Source organism: Xenopus laevis, chromosome 1L (genome assembly GCF_017654675.1).
Source record: "Xenopus laevis strain J_2021 chromosome 1L, Xenopus_laevis_v10.1, whole genome shotgun sequence".
In the NCBI taxonomy this organism is placed as follows: domain Eukaryota; kingdom Metazoa; phylum Chordata; class Amphibia; order Anura; family Pipidae; genus Xenopus; species Xenopus laevis.
Window position 1 is genome coordinate 60,858,485 of NC_054371.1, and position 22,372 is coordinate 60,880,856.

The window sequence follows — 22,372 nt, forward strand, 5'->3', positions numbered from 1 at the left end:
CATCCAACCCCTTCTTAAAGCTATCTAATGTATCAGCCTGTACAACTGATTCAAATGTTGTATTTCTTGCCACTTTTTGTGTTATCACCACTCTGACATCATCAGTATCATACCAGTGTGGTAGGACAGAGTCTCTGATACTGGGAGTATGCCTGCATTAAAGCAGGATAGGTTTCGATCATTTGCTGGAAAGAAAATAGAAATATTAGGGTGATGACTAGCAAGAACAAGAGTTATATTTATCAAAGTGTGAAGTTAGAGATCACCACAGTCTGCTCTCTCCATTCATTTCTATTGGATTTTTAAAGGTGTATTTATCAAAGTGTGAAAGTTCATTCTTTGATAAATACTATGGATGAACCGTATCCACTATTTTGGATTCGGCCAACCCCATAATCCTTCACAAAAGATTCGGCCGAATACCGAACCGAATCCTAATTTGCATATGGGGCAAACATTTTTTATTTCCTTGTGTTGTGACAAAAAGTTATGCAATTCCCCTCCCACTAATTTGAATATGCAAATTAGGATTTGGTTCGGCCTGGCAGAAGGACACCAAATAAAACCCTAAATGACTTCTGAGTTGGGGTTGAATCTAGCGAAAATAAGCATTCTCCATATATATCTCCTTTACTGGTGTAAATTATGTAAGGGGCCCCTTCACAGTTTGGGAACCGCTGCCTTACAGGCTACCTCTACTTTATGTTAGTGACACTTATTTCCCTCTACTGAAACCCAAAAGAGCATGTAGCCGCCTCCCTAGTTCACTGCAGTTTATCAGGTCCAACCACCGTACCATCTTATCTTGTGAGTACACAGATGTCAGCTGTGCATTGACTTGGGTGTGTCGTGGTTTCACATAATTTCCCTAAAAGAGCATAAAAACAAAATATAATCTAAGGAATTCTAGATATCTACTAGTGTTTTGTATTTTTTCCCCAGATATATCTGGAGTTTATTGCAAAAAAATATTTAGAACAATTATATGACCAATTATTTAATGTAGAAACAAGTCCAGCAATTAAAAAATACTCTGTTACATTTTTTTAATTTCAAAATTCAATATTAGAAATTGTTTTACATTATTTTAAGAAATATACTGTTGGTATACATATTCAGTCATCCCACTTTCATATTAAGCAGAGCCAGCTTTTTCAGCAATAAAAGCTTCATAGGTGTTGCAAACCCTAATATAAATCTTGCATAATATAAGACAAATTTAATTCTAGGTAAGTTTCCCCTATGTAGAGATTCCAACCTGGCAGGACCATTTGTTTTTTGAGGGATGTGGCGAGTTTGCCCATGTCATATTACACTTCAATCACAGCCTACACCGCTGGCCACCATTTTAACTATCCTCCCAAATCTGCCCAAAACTGCCTGTATCTAAGATCCTTTTGGTTGGGTTTAATTCCTTTCATTTAAGGGTTTAATGTTAAATGGATTCTGTCATGATTTTTATGATGTATTTTTTATTTGTAAGCTAACTGTTTACACTGCAAATAATTCACTCTACAATAAAGAATTGAATTACTGAACCAGAAAGTGTATTTTTTTCAAGTTGTAATATCGGTGTGTAGGCAGCCATCTCAGGTCATTTTGCTTGGTCATGTGCTTTTAGAAAGAGTCAGCACTTTAGGATGGAACTGCTTTCTGGCAGGCTGTTGTTTCCCTACTTAATGTAACTGAATGTGACGCAGTGGGACCTGGCTTTTTCTATTGAGTGTTGTTCTTAAATCTACCAGGCAGCTGTTATCTTGTGTTAAGGTCCCCATAGACGCAGAGATTTTTCTTGCCGAATGACTGATTTTAGCGAAGTCCGACCAATCCTTCGAAATTATAGTGCAGTTAGTGGGATTCAAACGATCGTACATCTTACGATTTTAAAAAATCTTTATCGGTCCCAGTGCAATCTATCTATGTTTGCAGGGACAAGCAGGCAGCTCCCCTTTGTTTTCCTGGCAAATGGTCTTTTTAGTTGATGCACAATTTGTACGATCGTTTCGAGATAATCGTGGTCTCACAATGACGATTGGATCTTTTAAAAATCTATAGCCAGCTTTAGGGAGCAGTTATCTGGTTACCTTCCCATAGTTCTGTTGTTAGGCTGCTGGGGGGAGGGAGGGGGTGATTTCACTCCAATTTGCAGTACAGCAGTAGTGTAGAGTAGTTTATCAGAGCACAAGTCACATGACTTGGGAAACTGACAATATGCTTACCGCCATGTCAGATTTCAAAATTAAATATAAAAAAAAAAATGTTTGCTCTTTTGAGAAACAGATTTCAGAATTCTACTGGAGCAGCACTATTAACTGATACGTTTGGAAAAAAACATTTTCCCATGACAGTATCCCTTTAAGTTTGGGTCAAATGATGGGCAGTGCAACTTGGCTATTACTGTGTGACCATTTGAGGATAGACAAAAATAGGCTGACTTTTGAAAAATTTAATATACATAAAAAGAAAATGTCCACTGAAAGCAGCAGCTATCCGTTATTTGCATCTAGAAGGTGTTCCCTGAATGCTTATATATCTCTAAAATTGTTTTGCTTTTTTCAGTTTTTGTTCAACTAATGCTCTCCCCACAAAAAAGGCAGCTGTATGAAACTTCAGTGCATTTATAGCGCAGGAATGTATTTTATAAGACGCAAGCATGCGAATAATCTCCCTGACAGGCAGAAGTTTCACAACAGGATCGTGGAACTCACTAACCAATCAGCGATCTGTACGTCATTCTCCTGCGCCCTTGTGCGCTAGAGTGATATTGTATGGACTGCTGCATGATATAAGAAACGAAAGATATTTTTATTTTGTGCTTTTAGCGACCCTCGTTATAAAGAAGAGGTGAGGCGGGAAGCCAAGAGCAGCCGAGAGGTAGAATGGCAGGCCAGGCTGCTAGCAAGAGACGCCTGATTTCCAGATCTCTGCAGAGTGCTGACATCTGCCTGCAGCATCAGGACTATGGCACTGCCTATGCCCACCTTCTACTGGTGCTTACTCTGGCTCCTGAGCAAAAGGAAGCCTTAAAGGTACCTGTTTAAGTACATAGCCCGTTTTAGGATATTAAGGAAAATGTCTCTGGGACTGTTTAGTGTCTATTATACCAGATATGTGGGACATGTTGATGTTTTAGTATTAGCAGATGTAGTGGAGAGCGCTTTTATGTCAAAATGTCATAACAATGCATTGTGGGGATGACTGTGGGTGAGAGGATAGGATGTGATTAAAGCCATTAATACCTGAGGGGGGAAGTTTTCAGAAAGATAGCAGACATGACCGTCTCAATATATTACGGGGAATAATAGTCCCTTTGACTCTCCTTTTAGCCATGACCCACAAATGCCAGTAAGATCGCTTTAGAAAAGGCTTTAAAGAACTGCATTAACCACAGACATGCTATTAAGATCAGTGCAGAAAATGTATAATGTATACGGCATTAAACCAGATGCACCAGTCAATTTCGTGTAGAAAGTAGATAATGAGCACTGTACTCACCGCACAATAAACCCTAGACTTGCCAGTATGATTGCTGTAGAAAATCATGGATAATGAGCACTCAATTAACCCCATACATGCCAATGCAGGAAGTAGATGATAACGTGTCCCCCTTTTTTTTAGTTACATGTACAGTTAGCTCTTTCTCATATCCATGACTAGAGAAAGTCTAGTTCTGTTGTTAGGCTGCTGGGGGGAAAGGGAGGGGGTGATATCACTCCAACTTGCAGTACAGCAGTAAAAAGTGAAGTTTATCACTGCACAAGTAACATGACTGGAGCAGCTGGGAAATTGACAATATGTCTAGCCCCATGTCAGATTTCAAAATTAAATATAAAAAAATCAGTTTGCTCCTTTGAGAAACTGATTTCAGTGCAGAATTCTGCTGAAGCAACTGATGCGTTTTGGAAAAAAAACATTTTTCCCATGACCGTATCCCTTTAAGTTTAAAGGGATACTGTCATGGGAAAAAAACTTTTTTTCAAAATGAATCAGTTAATAGTGCTGCTCCAGCAGAATTCTGCGCTGAAATCCATTTCTCAAAAGAGCAAACAGATTTTTTTATATTTAATTTTAAAATCTGACATGGGGCTAGACATTTTGTCAATTTCCCAGCTGCCCCAAGTCATGTGACGTGTGCCTGCACTTCAGGAGAGAAATGCTTTTTGGCAGGCTGCTGTTTTTCCTTCTCAATGTATCTGAATGTGTCTGAGTGGGACATGGGTTTTTACTATTGAGTGTTGTTCTTAGATCTACCAGGCAGCTGTTATCTTGTGTTAGGGAGCTGTTATCTGGTTACCTTCCCATTGTTCTTTTGTTTGGCTGCTGGGGGGAAAAAGGGAGGGGGGATGATATCACTCTAACTTGCAGTACAGCAGTAAAGAGTGATTGAAGTTTATCAGAGCACAAGTCACATGACTTGGGGCAGCTGGGAAATTGACAATATGTCTAGCCCCATGTCAGATTTCAAAATTGAATATAAAAAAATCTGTTTGCTCTTTTGAGAAATGGATTTCAATGCAGAATTCTGCTGGAGCAGCTCTATTAACTGATTCATTTTGAAAAAAATTTTTTTCCCATGACAGTATCCCTTTAAGCAGACACATATGAAACCAGTGTGCACTGACTGCTGCTGAACGTGTCCATGTGTCATATGAAACGTCACCACCACATTCGAGAGCAGTCAAATTAATATGGTTGTAGTTTATAGTATATTAAGATCTCTCTGTTACATGCACTTTTTTATCTGCAATATTTAAACTATATATTATTTTTCAGGAAATGTTTCAATATTCTTTATTTAAATGGGCGGAAGAGCTGTATGCTTTGAATCGCAGTCAAGATTTATTCAATTGTTATGAGCAAGCGCTAGAACTGTTTCCAATCGATGATGTCATTTGTAATAGTATGGGTGAACATCTCTTCAGGTAAAACATTTTTTTTTATGATGTGCTGTCTGTACAGCATACAATAGATTCTGATGGTTACATTCCAAGACTAAGGCTGGTTATTCACATGGAGTAATGGTAGGCTAATTAAGATATTTCACTGTAAGGAAAATCTTGTCACTCCACTAGCACATGGCAGATTATTGGCTGCCAACAACTACAGGCCACACCTATGTTTCTCATGTAATTGCTTCAATCAGTTTGATTATATGTTACAATGTGGCCATCCAGTTATGTTCTGAAATTGCACACAAGATTGGTCAGCATGTGACCTGACCCATGAAAACAAATGGAAATCAGCTTGTGTGCTACTAACATTTAGAGGGGGTTCAGTGTCAGATGTAAAAATTACTTTTAGTTTAACTTAGACAGTGATACTCTGCCTTTCAGACACTCTCCTGCCTGAAATTTAAAATGCTTCCTGTCCTAGCAATCTGAATGTTTATTAATCCCCAGGCTACATTGTATTATTATTATTTCGTATAATTACATTTCCTTTTCAGCTTCAGTCTGTCATTGAAGCCACTGCCTGGTTTCACAAAGTGGCAATTAATTCAGGCTTGGAGAATAGCAGGACTAAAAACCTATTAAAGTGATACTGATGCTAGAAAAATATTAATGTACATTAAAAGTCATCTATAGGTCATGTTGACCATTTCAAATGCTGACAGACTACTGCTGTACAAATATGACCGCCCCCTCACAGAAGAATACGGGGATCATATAAGTATATAAGTATCATATAAGTATTGGGCTAATACTTTTATGGCAAAATTATAAATATAATACAAAGACAATGTTATGATAGACAATTTCTGGTGTCAGTATCTCTTTAAGCCAAAACCACAAAGAATTTAATATACTATAAATAATATATACTAATATACATACTGCTAATTATTATAATATTCCTGTCTTGAAGGTAAACTATCATGAAAGTGAAAATTTAATATAGGCTTCATTTTACTAAAATAAGAAACTTTCTAAATACAATCAATTAAAAATTCTGTACTCTTTCTGGAGTAATGAGTTAAACAACAAAGACAAGAGGTCCTCTGCACTCAACCCATTTTTTGCTATACTTATTTTTACTATCGCCCTGTCAGCAATTTGTCTCTCTCCATTCTTCTCCCCATGCAAGAGTCGGAGTCAGATTGATTGACAGGTGTAATAGATCCTTTGCACCAAAAGATGTATTAAAGCTCTCTTTTTCAAAATAACTAGAAATTGTGTCTTTCTACATGCCGGAGTCAGTTATTTTGTTGGATTTTGTTTGTGCTCTAACACATCTGCTAAGAAACGGAGCCCGACTAAACAATGTATTTGCCCTACCTGTCAATCAAAATCTATCCCTGACTTCTGCATGAAGTTAGAATGAAGAGAGGGAGAGATTGCTGAGAGGGATAGTGAAGATTAAACTTTTTAGAAATGTGCCAACATTTCTAATTTATTATATTTAGAACGATTCTTCATTTCGCTTAAAGAAGCTTTATATAAAATTGTCATTTTAACAATAAGTATTTCCTTTAAAGGGCAAGTTAACCTCAAAATAAAAATTTGCCTTATAAAAAGAAAACAATTCTAAGCAACTATCCAATATACATTTTAAAATATTTTCAGGTTCTTTTAAAGTTGTTTGTAAAAACAATTCCTATTGCATGCAGCATTCGCTTAACTGCTGGTTGTTACTTTTTAAACGATGTTGCAAAAGTCTTAGTTCTCAGGTCTGTTAATCCGCTGCCTTGTCTTACATTGTATCAACAGTCTCAGCCATCAGGGCAGTGAACAGAAAGGGACAAACTAACACTGCTTTCAATAGCAATACATTAAAGTAAACTTAAACATATAACTTAAAAACCATAGAATTTGCGATAAATGTATATTGCAAAGTTGTTTAGAATTATGTTTTCTTTTATTAGGCAAATTATTATTTTTTTTTTGGTTGACTTTCCTTTTAAGTAACAGGAATCCTGGGAACTACCCCCTTATATTCTACCCAAAGCAGGAAATGTATCCATGTGAGTCTAGCTAGTTAAATTCTATATAATCCTGATATAATAAGTATCCTTTCTTCAGGTGTCAGTTGTTGGTATTCAGCTGAAAACTGATGTGCATGCTATTAGCTTTTCTAAGGGAATAAAATCAAACTTATTCCTGTATTTAAATTCAATATATTATCATTTTATAATCTATGCCAACCTAACAAAAATGTAAATGTAAATCAACCTTTACAGCTATAATCTGAACAATTACCAGAGCTGCAATCTCTTTTTTTTCATCCTGTTAGACTGGGCTTCCGAGATGAAGCTGCTGGTTATTTCTACAAGGCACTGAAGCTTAACCCAAGCTCTGCTGAGGCCAAGGAAAACTTCTACCGTGTAGCAAACTGGTTAATAGAGCGCTGGCATTTTATCATGCTCAATGACACTAAGAGAAACCTGATGTATAGGGCAGCTATCCAAAATGCCATACAGAATGGTTGCAAAACTGTACTTGATATTGGAACTGGCACTGGAATTTTAAGGTATTTTATATTTCTTGCTTTTGTTTAACAATCACAAGTAGGGATGCACTGAATCCATAATTTTAGGTTTCGGCCGAATCCTGACCCTTTTGTGAAAGATTTTGCAGAATCCCAAACTGAATCCAAACCTTAATTTCAATATTTAAATTAGGGGGAGAGGGTAAAAGAGAACGACACTTGCAGCACATTAAAACATTTTTGTATTCCGTATGCCGAAAAGTCGCGTGATTTTTTTGATTCGGATTCTGTTTAACCAGGCACTTGGATTCGGCCAAATTTGAAACCTGCTGAAAAAGACCGAATCTTGGCAGAATCCTGGTTTCAGTGCATCCCTAATCACAGGTTATAATTATTGCAGGTTAGTCATAATGTAATTTCAATTTAATATTGCACATATTCCTTTTTCCCCTAGTATGTTTGCTAAAAAAGCTGGAGCACCATTTGTTTATGCTTGTGAGCTATCCAAAACTATGTATGAGCTTGCTTGTGAAATAGTGACTGCCAATCAAATGGATGGACATATCAAGCTGTTGCACATGAAGTCCCATGATATTCAAATCCCAGAACACATCCCTGAAAGGTAATTGGAAATCTGGAAAAAGAACATAAGAGAATATTTGAGTAATTAAAAGTCATTTGTGGTTTACAATGCGTGTGTGTGTGTGTGTACCTGGAAGGAACCCGTGCGAACACAGAGGAGCATACGAACTCCCCAACCGCTCAGCCTCATATCAAATTATCTATATCAAACTATCTTTTTGGAGCAACAACTGCTTGACATGTGAGCAAATTTGTGATTGCAGGCGACTGCTGTTCAAACCAGAGCAATTGCAAGCTTTATGTCAGCCACTTATGTTGCCATGCCTGATGCCACTGGTTTGGGCTAGAGTACCGGTACAATTATATTATAAATATCTTTCTGTACCAGTTTAAGAGTCACATTAAACACTTATTTGTGGCAAGTAAATAAGCATGCATTTATTTGGCATCAGTTGTTTCTTCTGCTGCAATTTAAATTCCTAGGTAGAAAAATATTAACAAGAGAATACCACAATTCGTTATAGGAGAACTAAAGTTTAACCAAAGACGTATCCTAGAAATGTTGTACATTATGTTTTTAGCTTCTCTACCTGCCCAAGGCAACCACAACCCTTTAGCTGGGAAGATATGTGTCCCAAAAGATGCCCCAGTAGCATCTTCTTTTCTGCTGATTCACTGCACATGCTCTGTGCTGCTGTCAATTACTGAGCTTAGGGACTGAGCAACAAGCATCAGCGTGTAATATTTTGCCCCATGCTTGATAATTTGTGACAACCCTTAAAGAACATGTAAAGCCTACATTTTCCTACCATGTATATAAGTTGGGCACATCTCCCCATCTAAATGACATTATTTGTACTGCATGCATCCCCTCTGTTTGCCAGTGTCATTACATTTCTCTAAAACAAATAGCAGCTATTACCCGGGGGCCATTTTCCCTTTGACACATTATCAGTGGATTTATATCTGCAAATAGCACATATACGATGTGAAGTTCATGCAATTAAAGAATGCTGGTTAACACAGGAAGAATTTACTATGATGACAAGTCCTGCTTGGATTGAGCCCTGTAATGGTTACACATCAGGAGAGGGGATTAGGATTTACAAATAGGATCAGACAGCTAGAGCAGAGTTTCTGTGGGAACCAGCAATGCTATATCTTCATTGGCTTTTAGACTGCAGGGGGTGGTTCACCTTTAAGGTAACTTTTAGTATGTTATAGAATGGCCAATTTTAAGCAACGTTTCAATTGGTTTTCATTATTTTTTTTTATAGTTTTGTATTTACTTGTCTTTTTCTTCTGACTTTTTGCAGTTTTCAAAAGGGGCGTCGCTGGCCCCTTCTCAAAAACAAATGCTCTGTATTGCTATTGCTACTTTTTATTACTCATCTTTATATTCAGGCTCTCCTATTCATATGACAGTCTCTTATTCAAATCAATGCATGGTTACTTGAGGAATTTTGACCCTAGCTACCAGATTGCTTAAAATGCTAATTGAATGGTTGCTGATTTAAAAGCTAAATAACGCAAAAACCTTAAATAATAAAAAATGAAAACCAACTGCAAACTGTCTCAGAATATCATTCTCTACATCTCAAACGTGAACAACCCCTTTAATCTGAGTTGAGATGAACTGAGCAAGCTCATGAGCCAACAGCCAAAGGAAATTCCTGAGGGAGGAGACTGAGTGGGTTAGAGGAGCAGAAGGAATCGTAAGTGATTAAGGGGATGCTGCAGCCTTACTATTAACCTTTTAACAACCAGAGTGGCAGGTATCTAAAGATTTCAAAGAGGCTTTTCAGTGACTACAATTTTGTGTGAGGAGTTTACATGTCCTTAAATGCTTCTTAACAGCTGCTCGAGTCACCCTGAGCATGTGAGTGTTGCAGGCACTTTCCAAGATGGTGGTGTCCTTTGACACATCCTGGATTATTGCTGCTATTGAGAAGATGAAACTTTAGGCTGGTGCAATAATTCATTATATAAAATATGGGATTTTTAGCCATAATCATTTTTAGGGTTTAGTTCTCCTTTAAAGGGATACTGAAACATTCCCATAAAAATCCATAACAATGTGCTGGTATTACTAGAACAACTGAGGCATGAACATCTTTCAGTACAAGCCCAATATTTCTTACCTCAACCGACACAGCTAAAGGGTCCTGCGTCAGTCACTCTGGGCTGAAGGCAGTGCAAATATCTAATAGGCTGAAATACTGTTTTCATTTGTAATCCAATCTATGGAAGGATGGCACCGACCCACTTCAGCTCTTCATCACTTCATGTTGGTTATTTAACTCCTCTAGTAATACTGATTGTTTCCTATGCATCTTTGAGCTGTTGTGCAAGAAAAAATCTGCACATGGAGTGACCAAATGAATATATTGATCACAACTTGATTTAAGTAAATGCAGATTCATACAATGTCATACAGATGGATACATATATTGTTTTTTTTTTGGATCTGTCCCAAATATGTGGATGTTATGAGCGTTGACATTTCATTTTCATTCCATCCTATTTTTCTATCAACAGGGTTTCCCTGGTAGTTACAGAGACGGTTGATGCAGGTTTGTTTGGTGAGGGTATTGTGGAGACTCTAATACATGCATGGAAAAACCTACTTTTACAGCCAAAGGTTAGGAAAAAATGTGACTTGATATGGATTCTTTTTCTAGATAGAAACGAAAATGTGAAGATACATTATGTACATTTATAAAGCATATTACAGGCTTGCAAATAAAATATTGTTCTGCCTTTTCCCTGCCTGGGATAATGGGCCTTAATGCCCTACATTGGTTCAAATGAACTTATTTCTAGCAAATAAACAGTATTTACAAAAATACTTCACATTATATTAAAATACATAAGGGGCCTTTTTTTTTTTTTATGCTTCTTAAATCTCAAGAATAATGTTTTTTTACCACTTTAGATCTATGTTTACCTGGCAACACGTTGCATAAATCAAAGGAGCCAACCAAAGCACACTAAGGGCTAACTGTTATAATTAAGTTTTATTTCATTACTGCTTATGAGACTTTTTATGTTTCTTTTTATTTTTACAAAGCCTAAAGATGGTAGGGTTGAAGCATACGGAAAAGTAATACCATCAAGCGCTGTTATATACGGCATGGCAGTGGAGTGCCCAGAAATACGAAGGCACTACAGGTAAGAACAATTGTAGTGTTATAATGGAAAATAAGTAAACTACTCTTACTTCAATTACCTTGAATAGCACTAATGTTTTTTTTCTGTTTCTCTGCATTCCATGCTATTAACAGTTTGCTTAGGTATAGCAGTATCTGACCAAAACTTGCATACAGTAGAACTGCTGTCCGTACTCACAATACCAGTTGAGACATTTTGTGCCTTAATCTACTAAAAAATGTCCTCCCCTTTAAAGAAAACAGGGATTGTTTGTCCATATATTGCAAATGATTCAAGCTGGCCAACTATGTCAAAGTCATCCCTGGTCTGACAAGTCCTACAACACAGGACAAGACTCTTAATCATCAGACAGAAATAACTCCATTCAGATACTAGACTGTGATGTCTAAACATAGCCTATCTGTAAAGACAGTTAAAATGGGGCTTAATAATATGACAGTCCAATACAAAGTGAAACGGCAATCCAGAATTGAAATTGGAACTCAAAGGGGGAGAGCCAAAGGGAATAAGGACAAAGATAACAGAATATTAACAAACAGAACACAAAGCAGTCAAAAGGGAAAGCATAAGAAAGGGAGGGGGCAAAAATGCATGACCTGAAATATGCAAAAGAGACAGTCACATTTGTTAGTATTTTAATACCAGTAGGATACCTGGCACAGTGTACTACTTGTCTTGTGGAATCTTTCTTTGTTGCAGTAATATAGCAACATAATGTATATTTTATATATATATATATATATATATATATATATATATATATATATATAGGAAAAATTGTGCTCACCACTAATTTTTAAAACCATTAGGCAGGGGTGCAATGAGGCTGTGACCACAAAATACATATAGACAAATACAAGAGGTATAATGTATATGCCGATACATGCACATGTTCAGATGTGTACATTTAGGGGGTTATTTACTAAAATCCGAATTTATCTCATAATTAAAATAAAAAAAGCTTTACCAGACTCCAGTGCCAGATTTTTCCTCATTTATTAATTATAAATAAATCGGATCGGGAAAAACTATAGAACGAACGAAAACCCGAATCATTTGATTTTTTTCTGACTATTGCTCGATTTTTTGGGGGGGGGGGGTTTTGCCCAAAAAACCCTTATTTATTGGATTATCGGACTAAACCCAGCGCAAACCACAATATCTTTAAATTGGGATAGGGACATCTCTCATTGACTTATACATGACCTTGGCAGGTCTGAGATGGCGGCTTTTTGCAGCATCAGGGTATAATAAATCTAGAAAAAGTATTTTTTTCCATGAAAAATTCAAGTTGTTGCCCCAGAAAGCCCAACTGGATAAATTAGAGTTTAGGAAATAACCCCAATGATCTGTATTGTCCAACTCATATTAAATGGAAATAAATAGATGATAAAGCCTGTTTAAACCGTGTTTATTTAACAGTTATATGATTTGCAATGATATTTTCCACGCAGTTCTAGTTTTAACTTTAATAATGGCTTCCTAAAGGCTGTTCATATATTTGTTACATCTCCATTTCCATCCTCCAAATAATCACCAACTTTTTTCCTGTTATAGGTGAGAGTGCATTTAATATGTTGAGATGCCAAAATCATATTTTAGTTCTTTAAATAAAAAAAAAAAACTATGCTTGACAAACTGTCAATTTAACCATTAAACATTTGAGGGATAAAAGTGCAGGAAATTCCTGGAAGGGGAAAGGAGTTTAGGAACAAAAATCATTTAAAGAGAACACAGGAGAAAATCTTCCTGTGTTCATCTCCTAGGAAACACACAACTGAAGACTTTCTGTGTTGCACTATAGCAGCACGTTGAGTCACCAGCTAGCCATCTCTGTACAAAAGGATAAACACAATAGTCTTTCAGTGATCTACAGACTCTTAAGTAACTTTATTTAATGTTTCCTTTTTGCCTCCAGTGTGGGTGTGACTGAGGTTGCTGGTATCAAATTAGGAGACGCTGTAAAGTTCTGCAGCCCTATACATAGCAGTCATGGGCCTGATGATGTCACTGAGCCGTATACAACTGAAAAAATGAGCAGAGTACCTGGAGGCTATAAAGCTTTGAGTCAACCCTTCCAAGTTATGACAGTAGATTTCAACAGTCTGCAGGTAAATATGGCTGCTCCACTGGGCTTTTAGTATAAAGGTTTATTTGTATAGATAACTCCATAAATAAAATGAAAGGGTACTGAATGGAATAACTCTATAGTTAATGTGATAAGAGGAGAAAAGGGCAATGACGAAATCAACAGTGGGTGAATAGTTTGTTTATAAATACCTCATGGCATGAAGCCCAAAACTGTTACTTCATATGACACTTGTAATAAATACAATATTTCCCTTTATTGTGTGTTCATGCTCTCATACTTTAGAATTTTGCAGCTTGTGCTGATACTACAACCTGTGTTTTTAACTTGCCATTATTGCATTATAAGAGGCTGTAGTTGCTTGTGGTTCATCTACTGTATTCCAGCACATTACTAATAATGCCCTGAGAGCTCCATCTACTGACATGTTTACTGCCTGCTTCAAACAGCAGCACTGAGTAGCTCCCAATAGCAGTTATGTCTTAGCAAGTATCCACTCGTTTCTACAGCATTTCGTCCCTGTAGGAAATGCTTTGCAGCAACCATTGTGGCTAAAAATTCTGGAGAACGTATTATAAACCTGCTTGTAAAATCCCTGTAATTCAGTGATCAACAAACTACACTTATACAGTTTAATACTCATAGGGGGTTATTTATTAAAGTCTGAATTTATCTCATTGACCTTTTAAAGGGGTTAAACACCATTTTCTTGTGTGGAAAAAAAAACCTAGAATTTTTCGGAATTTATTAAACCCCAAGGGTATAAAAAGTCAGAATAAAAAAAGTACTCCAACTCAGACCTGCCGAGTTCATGTAGAAGTAAATGGGAGAAGTCCCAAAAATATCCTGATCTGCTCTGGGTTTTGTGCTATAATCCGAAGATTTTTCTGTACGGGCGTCAAATACGGAAAAGCTGCAGTTTTCAGGGGATATAACCAAAAAAGCAGCGTTATTCAGATATTTTCACAATTTTGTATAGTTAATTCCCAAACAAGAGATTTTCAGGAAAATGTATTGATAAATAAGGGGAAAAAACTCTTGCGGATTTGGTCGGAGTAGCTTTCAGAAAATAATGAGATATTTCAGATTTTGATAAATAACCCCCATACTGTTTAAATGTATGAAACATGGAATATGTCTATGAAAATTTTAATTAAGTGTAAAGCAACTGAACTTTTCTTGAAACGGAATTGTTCTGTCTAGTTGACTGAGGGTGACTGTACAATCTCTATCATTTTCAGGCATTAGAGTATATCGCCTCAGGAAAAAGCAATAGGATATCCGTGCCTGTCTACCAGCAAGGACAGTTTGACTGCTTTATAACTTGGTTTGCGCTTCAGCTTGACAATGAACACAGCTTATCCACAGAGCCCAGTGAGGAAACCTGCTGGGAACAGGCTGTCTTCCCTGTGCAGAAACTCCCTGGTGAGTAAATAGCTGCAAGTAAGAGCATATGCCTAGCTGAACAGTGGTAAGTAAATATATGCAAGTAAGAGCGTATCCTTTAGTAGAGTCAGGCAAAATAAATTAATATTGTTGACATGTTCCTTTTTCTAGTTGTTGCTAGTTAGCTGCCATTAGCATTGCTTAACCCCTATATATAAGATAGATAGTTAGCCATACCTTAATACAGTAAAACCTCAATTTTACATCCCCTGATTTTAAGTTTCCCCTAATTTTACATTGTTGTTTTGTGGTCCTACCTATATATTATGCATAATACATTTTCCCTTATTTAAAATTTTCTTGGATATAACACCATTTTTTTCTGGTCCCCTGAAAAACGTAAAATGGGGGTTCTATTTTATTTCATAAATGTACGCTCTGATAACTGTCTTTATCCTATTCACATTTATGCAGATGAAGGCTGTCTTGTCAACACAGGGGATACAATTGTAGTGGATGTTTCTTGTCCAGATTGTTACCTAAGGTTAGACCTTTCCACTATTGTTTTGAGTGAGTCCAGTTGTGATCAAACGGAAAACATGGTCATGGGAAATGAGACTGATATCTGTGATGCTTTGGCCAATCTTCACACTACCACTAATAAAGGTAACATGCAGGAACTTTGCATCCTGGAACCTGGAGAAATTGCCTTACTTAATAACGCTGTGTACCACGAGAGTTTTATGGCAGCCATCAGCAAGGTCATCGGCTCCCTTGAACTAAAAGAAAGCTGTTCAGTTGTTAGGAATTCCCAAGAGCAAGATGTGAATTTTGCACAGCCTGTTTCTGAAGACCGTTTGCATGTGCTGGATGTATCGGAAGGGTTTTCCATTTTGCCACTTATTGCTGCGAAGCTTGGAAAGGTGAAAGCCTTCAGTTCAGTTGAGAAGGAGCAACACAGAGTGGCTCTTGAGAAATTGTCTGTGATTAATGATCTTAATAATAATGAGTCCCTGGAATTTTGTCTGAGCCAACTAGAAACAGATGACGGTGCCGCACAGAAGCCAAAGTCTGACAAGATGTGGAGCATCATAATTCTTGATGTGATTGAGACCTGTGGTCTGATTCGACAAGATTTATTAGAGAAAGCTGCAATAGCCAGGTATTATTATTATTTTATTAACATGTATTTATATAGCGCCAACATATTGCGTAGCACTGTAAAGTAAATGTGATTATACAACTAAATCACATGAATTATATACATAGAACATATGGAGTTACATACATCACAATCAATACAGGTACAAAAGGTGAGGAAGGCCCTATGCATAGGCATACACTCTAAAGGGAAGGGAGTAATACACAAGGTGTGGGAGCGGGCAAGATCGAATTAAGTGGGTGATAAATGTGGTACTGTATGTGGTGTTGCGTTTGGTAGTTAAGGAGAGTGAGGGTAGGCTTCTCGAAAGAAGTGCGTTTTAAGAGATTTCTTGAAAGCAGAAAGGTTGGGAGAAAGACGGACAGACCGTGGGAGAGAATTCCAGAGGAGGGGTGCAGCCCTTGCAAAGTCTTGAATGCGAGCATGTGAGGAGGTAATGAGAGAAGAGTTGAGTAGCAGGTCAGTAGAGGAGTGTAGTAAGCGGTTGGGTGAGTATATAGAGATGTAGGGTGGGGCAGAGTTATGAAGTGCTTTGAAAGTCAGTGTCATTAATTTGATTCTGAAAGGTAACGGAAGCCAGTGCAGGGATTGACAGAATGGCGAGGCAGAGGAGGAGCGGTTGCTGAGGTGTATGAGCCTCGCAGCAGTGTTCATTATGGACTGGAGAGGTGACCGTCTCTGGAGGGGAAGGCCAATTATATGTTCCTTAGGTGGAAGTGACATGATTTAATAAGTGACTGGATATGAGGAGTGAATGACAGAGCAGAATCTAGCTTTCCATATTAAACTGCAGCGTACATGTATGTATGGGCTGTGGGGGGGCTCCTATGTACACTTTGACGCTGTGTTTTTGGGATACAGGTATGGGATCCATTATCTGGAAACCCGTTATCCAGAAAAAAACAGAATTACGGAAAGGTGGTCTCCTATAGACTCCCATTTTATCCAAATAATCCAAATTTTTAACAATTATTTTCTTTTTTTTTCTATAAAAATAAAATTCTACCTTGTACAAGATCCTTACTAACTTTTTGCACCGGATAAGATCCGTTATCAATAAACTCATCCAGAAAGCTCTGAATTAAAGTATGGCCATCTCCCATAGACTCCATTTTAATCAAATAATTCAAAATTTTTAAAATGATTTTTCTCTATATAATAATACAACTACACCTTGTACTTGATACCAACTAAGCTATATTAATCCTTATTGGAGGAATAATAGTCCGATTGGATTTAATTCATGAGTATTTTCTAGTAGACTTAAGGTATGGAGATCCAATTTACACAAAGGCCCCTTATCCAGAAAACTCCAGGTCTGAACATTCTGGATAACAGGTCACTTACCTGTATATTGTAATGAAAATACATTAGTGGGAAGGTATTAAAATGCTTACACTTTTAGACATTTTATGCTATGAAATTTGCCATATAAGTGCTATACCATCATAATGGAGTACATTGCCCGTGGTAGAGCTTGCAGTCATATATATATATATATATATATATATATATATATATATATATATATATATATATATATATATATATATATATTACCCAGCAAGTCTAGTTTTTTTTTTCAATTACTTATATTTCTATCTATCTATCTATCTATCTATCTATCTATCTATCTATCTATCTATCTATCTATCTGTAATTTATATATGGTTAAAGGAAACTGGCTGCTGCTATATCATGTGAATGTAAATCCATATGTAACTGCTCTTTCTTATAACTGATGCCTAGATATGCTTATCTGTTTAACATAGGACTGATTTGCACATTTCTGCAAAAAATCTATCCTTGTGTTTTCAAAGTGTTTATATGATATTTGTCCCAATATAGATAAAACCACAGTTGTTCTTCAGTTCTGGTTCTAAAATACTTATTTTTTTGTGTTGCCTTTAGGTGTTTACTAGAGCCAGGAGGCAAGATATTCCCCCATGCAGTGGTAATGCAAGGGATGCTGATAGAATCAAAGACGTTACTGCATGAGGGCTCAGTCCAAGGCAACGAACCTACTCTAGGCTTCCTTATAGCACCTTTTATAAATCGATTCAAGGTACCCTACTTTCATCTTAGTTCTTATTCCACTGCTTATACTTTCACTTTAATGATCAACACCTGACAGTGCCGGTATTAATTCCTTTTAGCTTGAGTATATGCTCAAAGGCACCTCTGTGTATTGTCAGGGCTATCACATTCATTTGAATGGTGCACTCCTCTGCTGGCTGAAAACACTGGTGTAGATAATATTGGGTGTACCATGAGCCTTAGACGGACAGGTTACCACCATTTTAAGCAAGTAAACTAAGCTAAGGCATTCTTGTATGGCAAATTGCCTTCTAACTTTTTGATTAAGACCCATTAATGTGAATTTTCTGAGGTTAATAAAGCAACTTCCCCAATCATTTTCCTTAGAAGCAATTTGATGATCATTTACTTTCATATATAAGATTTATGGTGTAGTTTATATAGGGAGTTATCTTGCTTGCTGTGGCAATATATATATATATTTAATACACTAATCTATCTGTAGGGTCTTTTCTTTATATATTATTCCATAGCCTGTATTTAACATTAAGGGGTTTATTTATTAAAGTCGGATTTTATCCCAACAGTTTTTCAAATCCGCTCAGGTTTTTTACGCTGATTTATTATTACATTTTCCCTAAAATGTGCTTTGCAGGAAAAAATCAGACTTTCAAGTTTTTTTCAGAATTTTTTCACCCGAAAACTCCGATTTCTTATGCTTTTTTACCCGAAAACTCCAAGAAAACGTCTGGGTATTGCACAAAACCCAGCGCACATCAAAAAATTATTGGGACTTCTCGCATTGACTTATATGCAACCTCGACAGGTCTGAGATGCCGGATTTTCTGATTTGGACTTTTACTATCCTCAGGTTTAATAAAAGTCCGATTTTATTTTTTTTATAAAGTCCGATCTTATAAAAAAAAATTTTTAAGGGATTTTTGCATTCAGAGTTTAGTAAATAACCCCCTTAGTGAACATTGTGGGACCAAGTACTTTTTCACATGCTTAGGTGTTAAAGTCAAGGTATAAAGCAGTCCCAAGGTATTAGGAGATTGCTTTCTTTATTCATTCAAGAACAATGGGAGGTGGGGGAGGAAAGTGGACAAACCAATGACTGTGCTTCTAGTGGAAGTAGCAATGAAAAGGGTTCCATGTTTCTGTTCTGCACATATGGAAGTGTTATATAGCCATATTATGTCTGTGCCACCTCTGAAACAACTGTTATGCTTCTCTGCTTCATTTTCTCCATATTGTTTTTCAAAGGTTCCTGCCCATGTGTTTTTGAACCTCTCTACTGTCCCCTGTATACCCTTAAGTGAACAGTTTGAACTGCTAAGGCTGGATCTAATGAATCCCTGTTCAAACAATCAGAGCAGCTCTGTAATGAGAATCAAGGTAAGACTGTGCCAGTGCTACACCACAGCCTACTCATAGATCATTATAATTACAGGTCACGGCAACGAATTAGAAAAGTGTTTTCATCAATCCAGTGTGTGCCAGATGAAAGCTAATTTCTGATTTGTTGAGAAGCCATACACATTCGAACCCTTGGCAGCACACAAGCACACCATTCTTTTCCTGTTTTATGGAACAACACAGCCAGTAGAAATTTGTGTTAAGTCCAGTGTGTGGATGATTGTAAAGATACAGTCATTCTAGAATACACTGGACAGGTTTTAAGGATTTATTTCAGAGGGAAACTTTCCCTTTGTGATTAGGGTTGCCACCTTTCAAAATGATTTCCACTGGCCGTGGTGGGGTGGGAAGAAAAGGGGCGTGTTGTGATGTCAAAGGGGGCGGAGCCATGAAAAAGGTGAGTTTTCAGCAGATTGGGGGCAGGCCAAGGGCTTTTGATAGGGGTATTACAGATTTACCGGCAGCTACATGCCAGTAAATTTGTAATACCGGCCCCGGCCTTGGCAGGTGTTTTACTGGCTAGGCCGGTAAAATACCGGCCGGGTGGCAACCCTATTTGTGATGCAAACAGCAAGTGGCAACTAAGAATGCGCCAATTTATAGATTTAACTGTCCCAGTGAAGCGCGAAAAGCTTATGAAGAAACTAGGATGTGAAGCACTCCCTGTTTAGGAATAAAAATGTCCATATTACAGGTAGGTGATCTGTTATTTGGAAAGATCCGAAATGACATAGACTCCATTTTAATCAAATACAGTAATTCAAATTTTTAAAAATGATTTCCCTTTTCTTTTTGATAATAAAACAGTACTTTGTACTTGATGCAAACTAAGATATAATTAACAAACAAGGGAAAGTTGTGCTCACCACTAAATTTTAAATCATTAAGCAGGGGTGCAATGAGGCTGTGCCCACAAAATTCATTTAGACAAATAAGAGTCCTCCGCACTCAACCCATTATCAATAATAATCATACTGAAATAAGCAACTTTCTAAATACAAACAATTAAACATTCTGAATGGTTTCTGGAATAATCAAGTTTATATTCACTGTCCCTCTCTCAGCATCTGTTTCTCTTCATTCTGTCTTCATGCAGCAGTTGGGTGTCAGATAATCATTGACAGTTAGATCCAACATATCTGATAGGGAGGGGCTTCCTTTCCTAGCAGATGAATTAGAACTCACTCAAATAACTGATTCCAGTACATACAAAATCTTCCTTTTTCACAAATTCTGCATGTACAGAGACTAAGGATAAATTATATCTTATAGACAAATACAGGAGGTCCACTCAACCCATTATCAATATATTTAAGACAGACATTTTGTGCATACTGCTACTAAAAACGCCTTACCCTTTAAACAAAACAGGGATTGTTTGTCCATATATTGCAATATATTTAAGATGGCCAACTACGTCAAAGTCATCCCATATCTGGCCAGTCCTATGCTCAATTTTCATCTGATTCATTAAGAATTCAATTGCTTCATTATACATTTTACACAGGGACTAAGTTTACCTGCAACTTACTAGCTCCCAAACTTGGCTGCCCTTTTATTAGACACCAGTGGGATCACCTGACTATAGCTGGGAAGGGTGGGAGCTACAACATGGAGCTGGTCACTGCTCCTGTATAAACTATAACAAACAGGAGCAGCTGGGAGCTATAGTCAGGTGATTTTAGTAGCAGTATGCACAAAATGTCTCAATGTCTTAAATATATTGATAATGGGTTGAGTGGACCTCCTGTATTTGTCTATAAGATATAATTTATCCTTAGTCTCTGTACATGCAGAATTTGTGAAAAAGGAAGATTTTGTATGTACTGGAATCAGTTATTTGAGTGAGTTCTAATTCATCTGCTAGGAAAGGAAGCCCCTCCCTATCAGATATGTTGGATCTAACTGTCAATGATTATCTGACACCCAAATGCTGCATGAAGACAGAATGAAGAGAAACAGATGCTGAGAGAGGGACAGTGAATATAAACTTGATTATTCCAGAACCCATTCAGAATGTTTAATTGTTTGTATTTAGAAAGTTGCTTATTTCAGTATGATGAAGTTTATATTGAATTTTCAAGATAGTTCCCTCTTAAGCTTGTACCTTATTCATAACAGGTGTATAATAAGGCAATCTTAATAAAATAACACAAATATATATATATATATATATATATATATATACACACACACACACATACCAAAATATAAATATGAGTGCAAACAATGTGCATTCACAGTTTGCATATGTAAAAGGCACACATTGCAATTCAATAGACCGTGTGCAAGTATTTATCCACCAACCAACCAACATGAAAGTGATGTAACAGTAGACGTGTGTACTTATTTAAGTAAATATACTTCCATAAAATGTCCGACATTTTGCATTTTCTCTCGCTCTTCTTCACTACAGGTGAATATCTGTAGATCTGGCCAGGTTACAGCCGTTACATTCTGGTACCACATACACATTGATGAAGCCATTAGCCTAGACACGTCCAGTGAGGCATCACATTGGAAACAGGCGGCGTATGTGCTGGAGACCCCTACATGTGTGCTGGAAGGGGAGGAGCTCTTGCTTGAGGTTCAGTTCCAGAACAGCAGTATGAGCATGAAACTAACAAGACCACTGCAGTGAGCAATTGTAACATTTTAAAGGACGTCATGTGGTTTTAAGTAAATAAAATGTATAGATTTTGTTACTTTTGAAAAAAGCCAGTGTTGCTTTTCTGGGTTTATGTCAACTAAATATTTTGGTATGGCCCAATTTTGGCACTTTTTAAATAAAATATCTATTTAGTTGAACCGGTTTCTAACCGTGTTGGTTGCAGTGCTTCTCTGAAGAGATTGCAACCTGTGTGCAAAGTTCATTACTCTTACTTATTTAGAGGGGAACTGCCACCCTAATAAAAAATCCACTAAACTGTGCTATAGGGAGTTCATTAAGTGTAGAACTCCACGGTGTGGCTCGAGCCGAAACATGTCAACATGCGACGTGTCGGATGTACTGAAGATACAGGAAGTGAAGGAGAAACCGCAGGTAAGAACTACATTTATCCGACTGTCGGACATGTCGGCTCGAGCTGCCAGGGTAATTG

The 22,372-nt window shown here is 37.1% G+C and overlaps 1 protein-coding gene across 2 annotated transcripts; it reads left to right on the forward strand.

The window, feature by feature from the left end:
• Window positions 1-2,677: 2,677 nt before the first annotated feature.
• prmt9.L (protein arginine methyltransferase 9 L homeolog) lies at window positions 2,678-22,085 on the forward strand. 2 transcript variants are annotated; one of them, XM_018251041.2, is made up of 13 exons: window positions 2,678-2,725; window positions 2,823-3,029; window positions 4,774-4,922; window positions 7,231-7,467; window positions 7,880-8,047; window positions 10,546-10,648; window positions 11,078-11,178; window positions 13,097-13,289; window positions 14,509-14,692; window positions 15,128-15,815; window positions 17,727-17,880; window positions 19,119-19,250; window positions 21,688-22,079. In XM_018251041.2, exons 2-13 carry the CDS (start codon window positions 2,880-2,882, stop codon window positions 21,910-21,912), a joined length of 2,484 nt encoding a protein of 827 aa, XP_018106530.1. In that variant the 5' UTR covers window positions 2,678-2,725; window positions 2,823-2,879; the 3' UTR covers window positions 21,913-22,079. The 2 variants fall into 2 exon arrangements, with proteins under 2 accessions (XP_018106530.1, NP_001090430.1); NM_001096961.1 differs by lacking the exon at window positions 2,678-2,725 and having other exon boundaries at window positions 2,732-3,029; window positions 21,688-22,085.
• Window positions 22,086-22,372: the final 287 nt, after the last annotated feature.

Bases quoted from the DNA above. Each gene is read 5' to 3' on its own strand.
- prmt9.L (XM_018251041.2), top strand. From the start codon at position 2,880: ATGGCAGGCCAGGCTGCTAGCAAGAGACGCCTGATTTCCAGATCTCTG. The intron at 3,030-4,773 runs GTACCTGTTTAA...ATTATTTTTCAG, and splicing joins AGCAAAAGGAAGCCTTAAAG to GAAATGTTTCAATATTCTTT. The intron at 11,179-13,096 runs GTAAGAACAATT...TTTTGCCTCCAG, and splicing joins GAAATACGAAGGCACTACAG to TGTGGGTGTGACTGAGGTTG.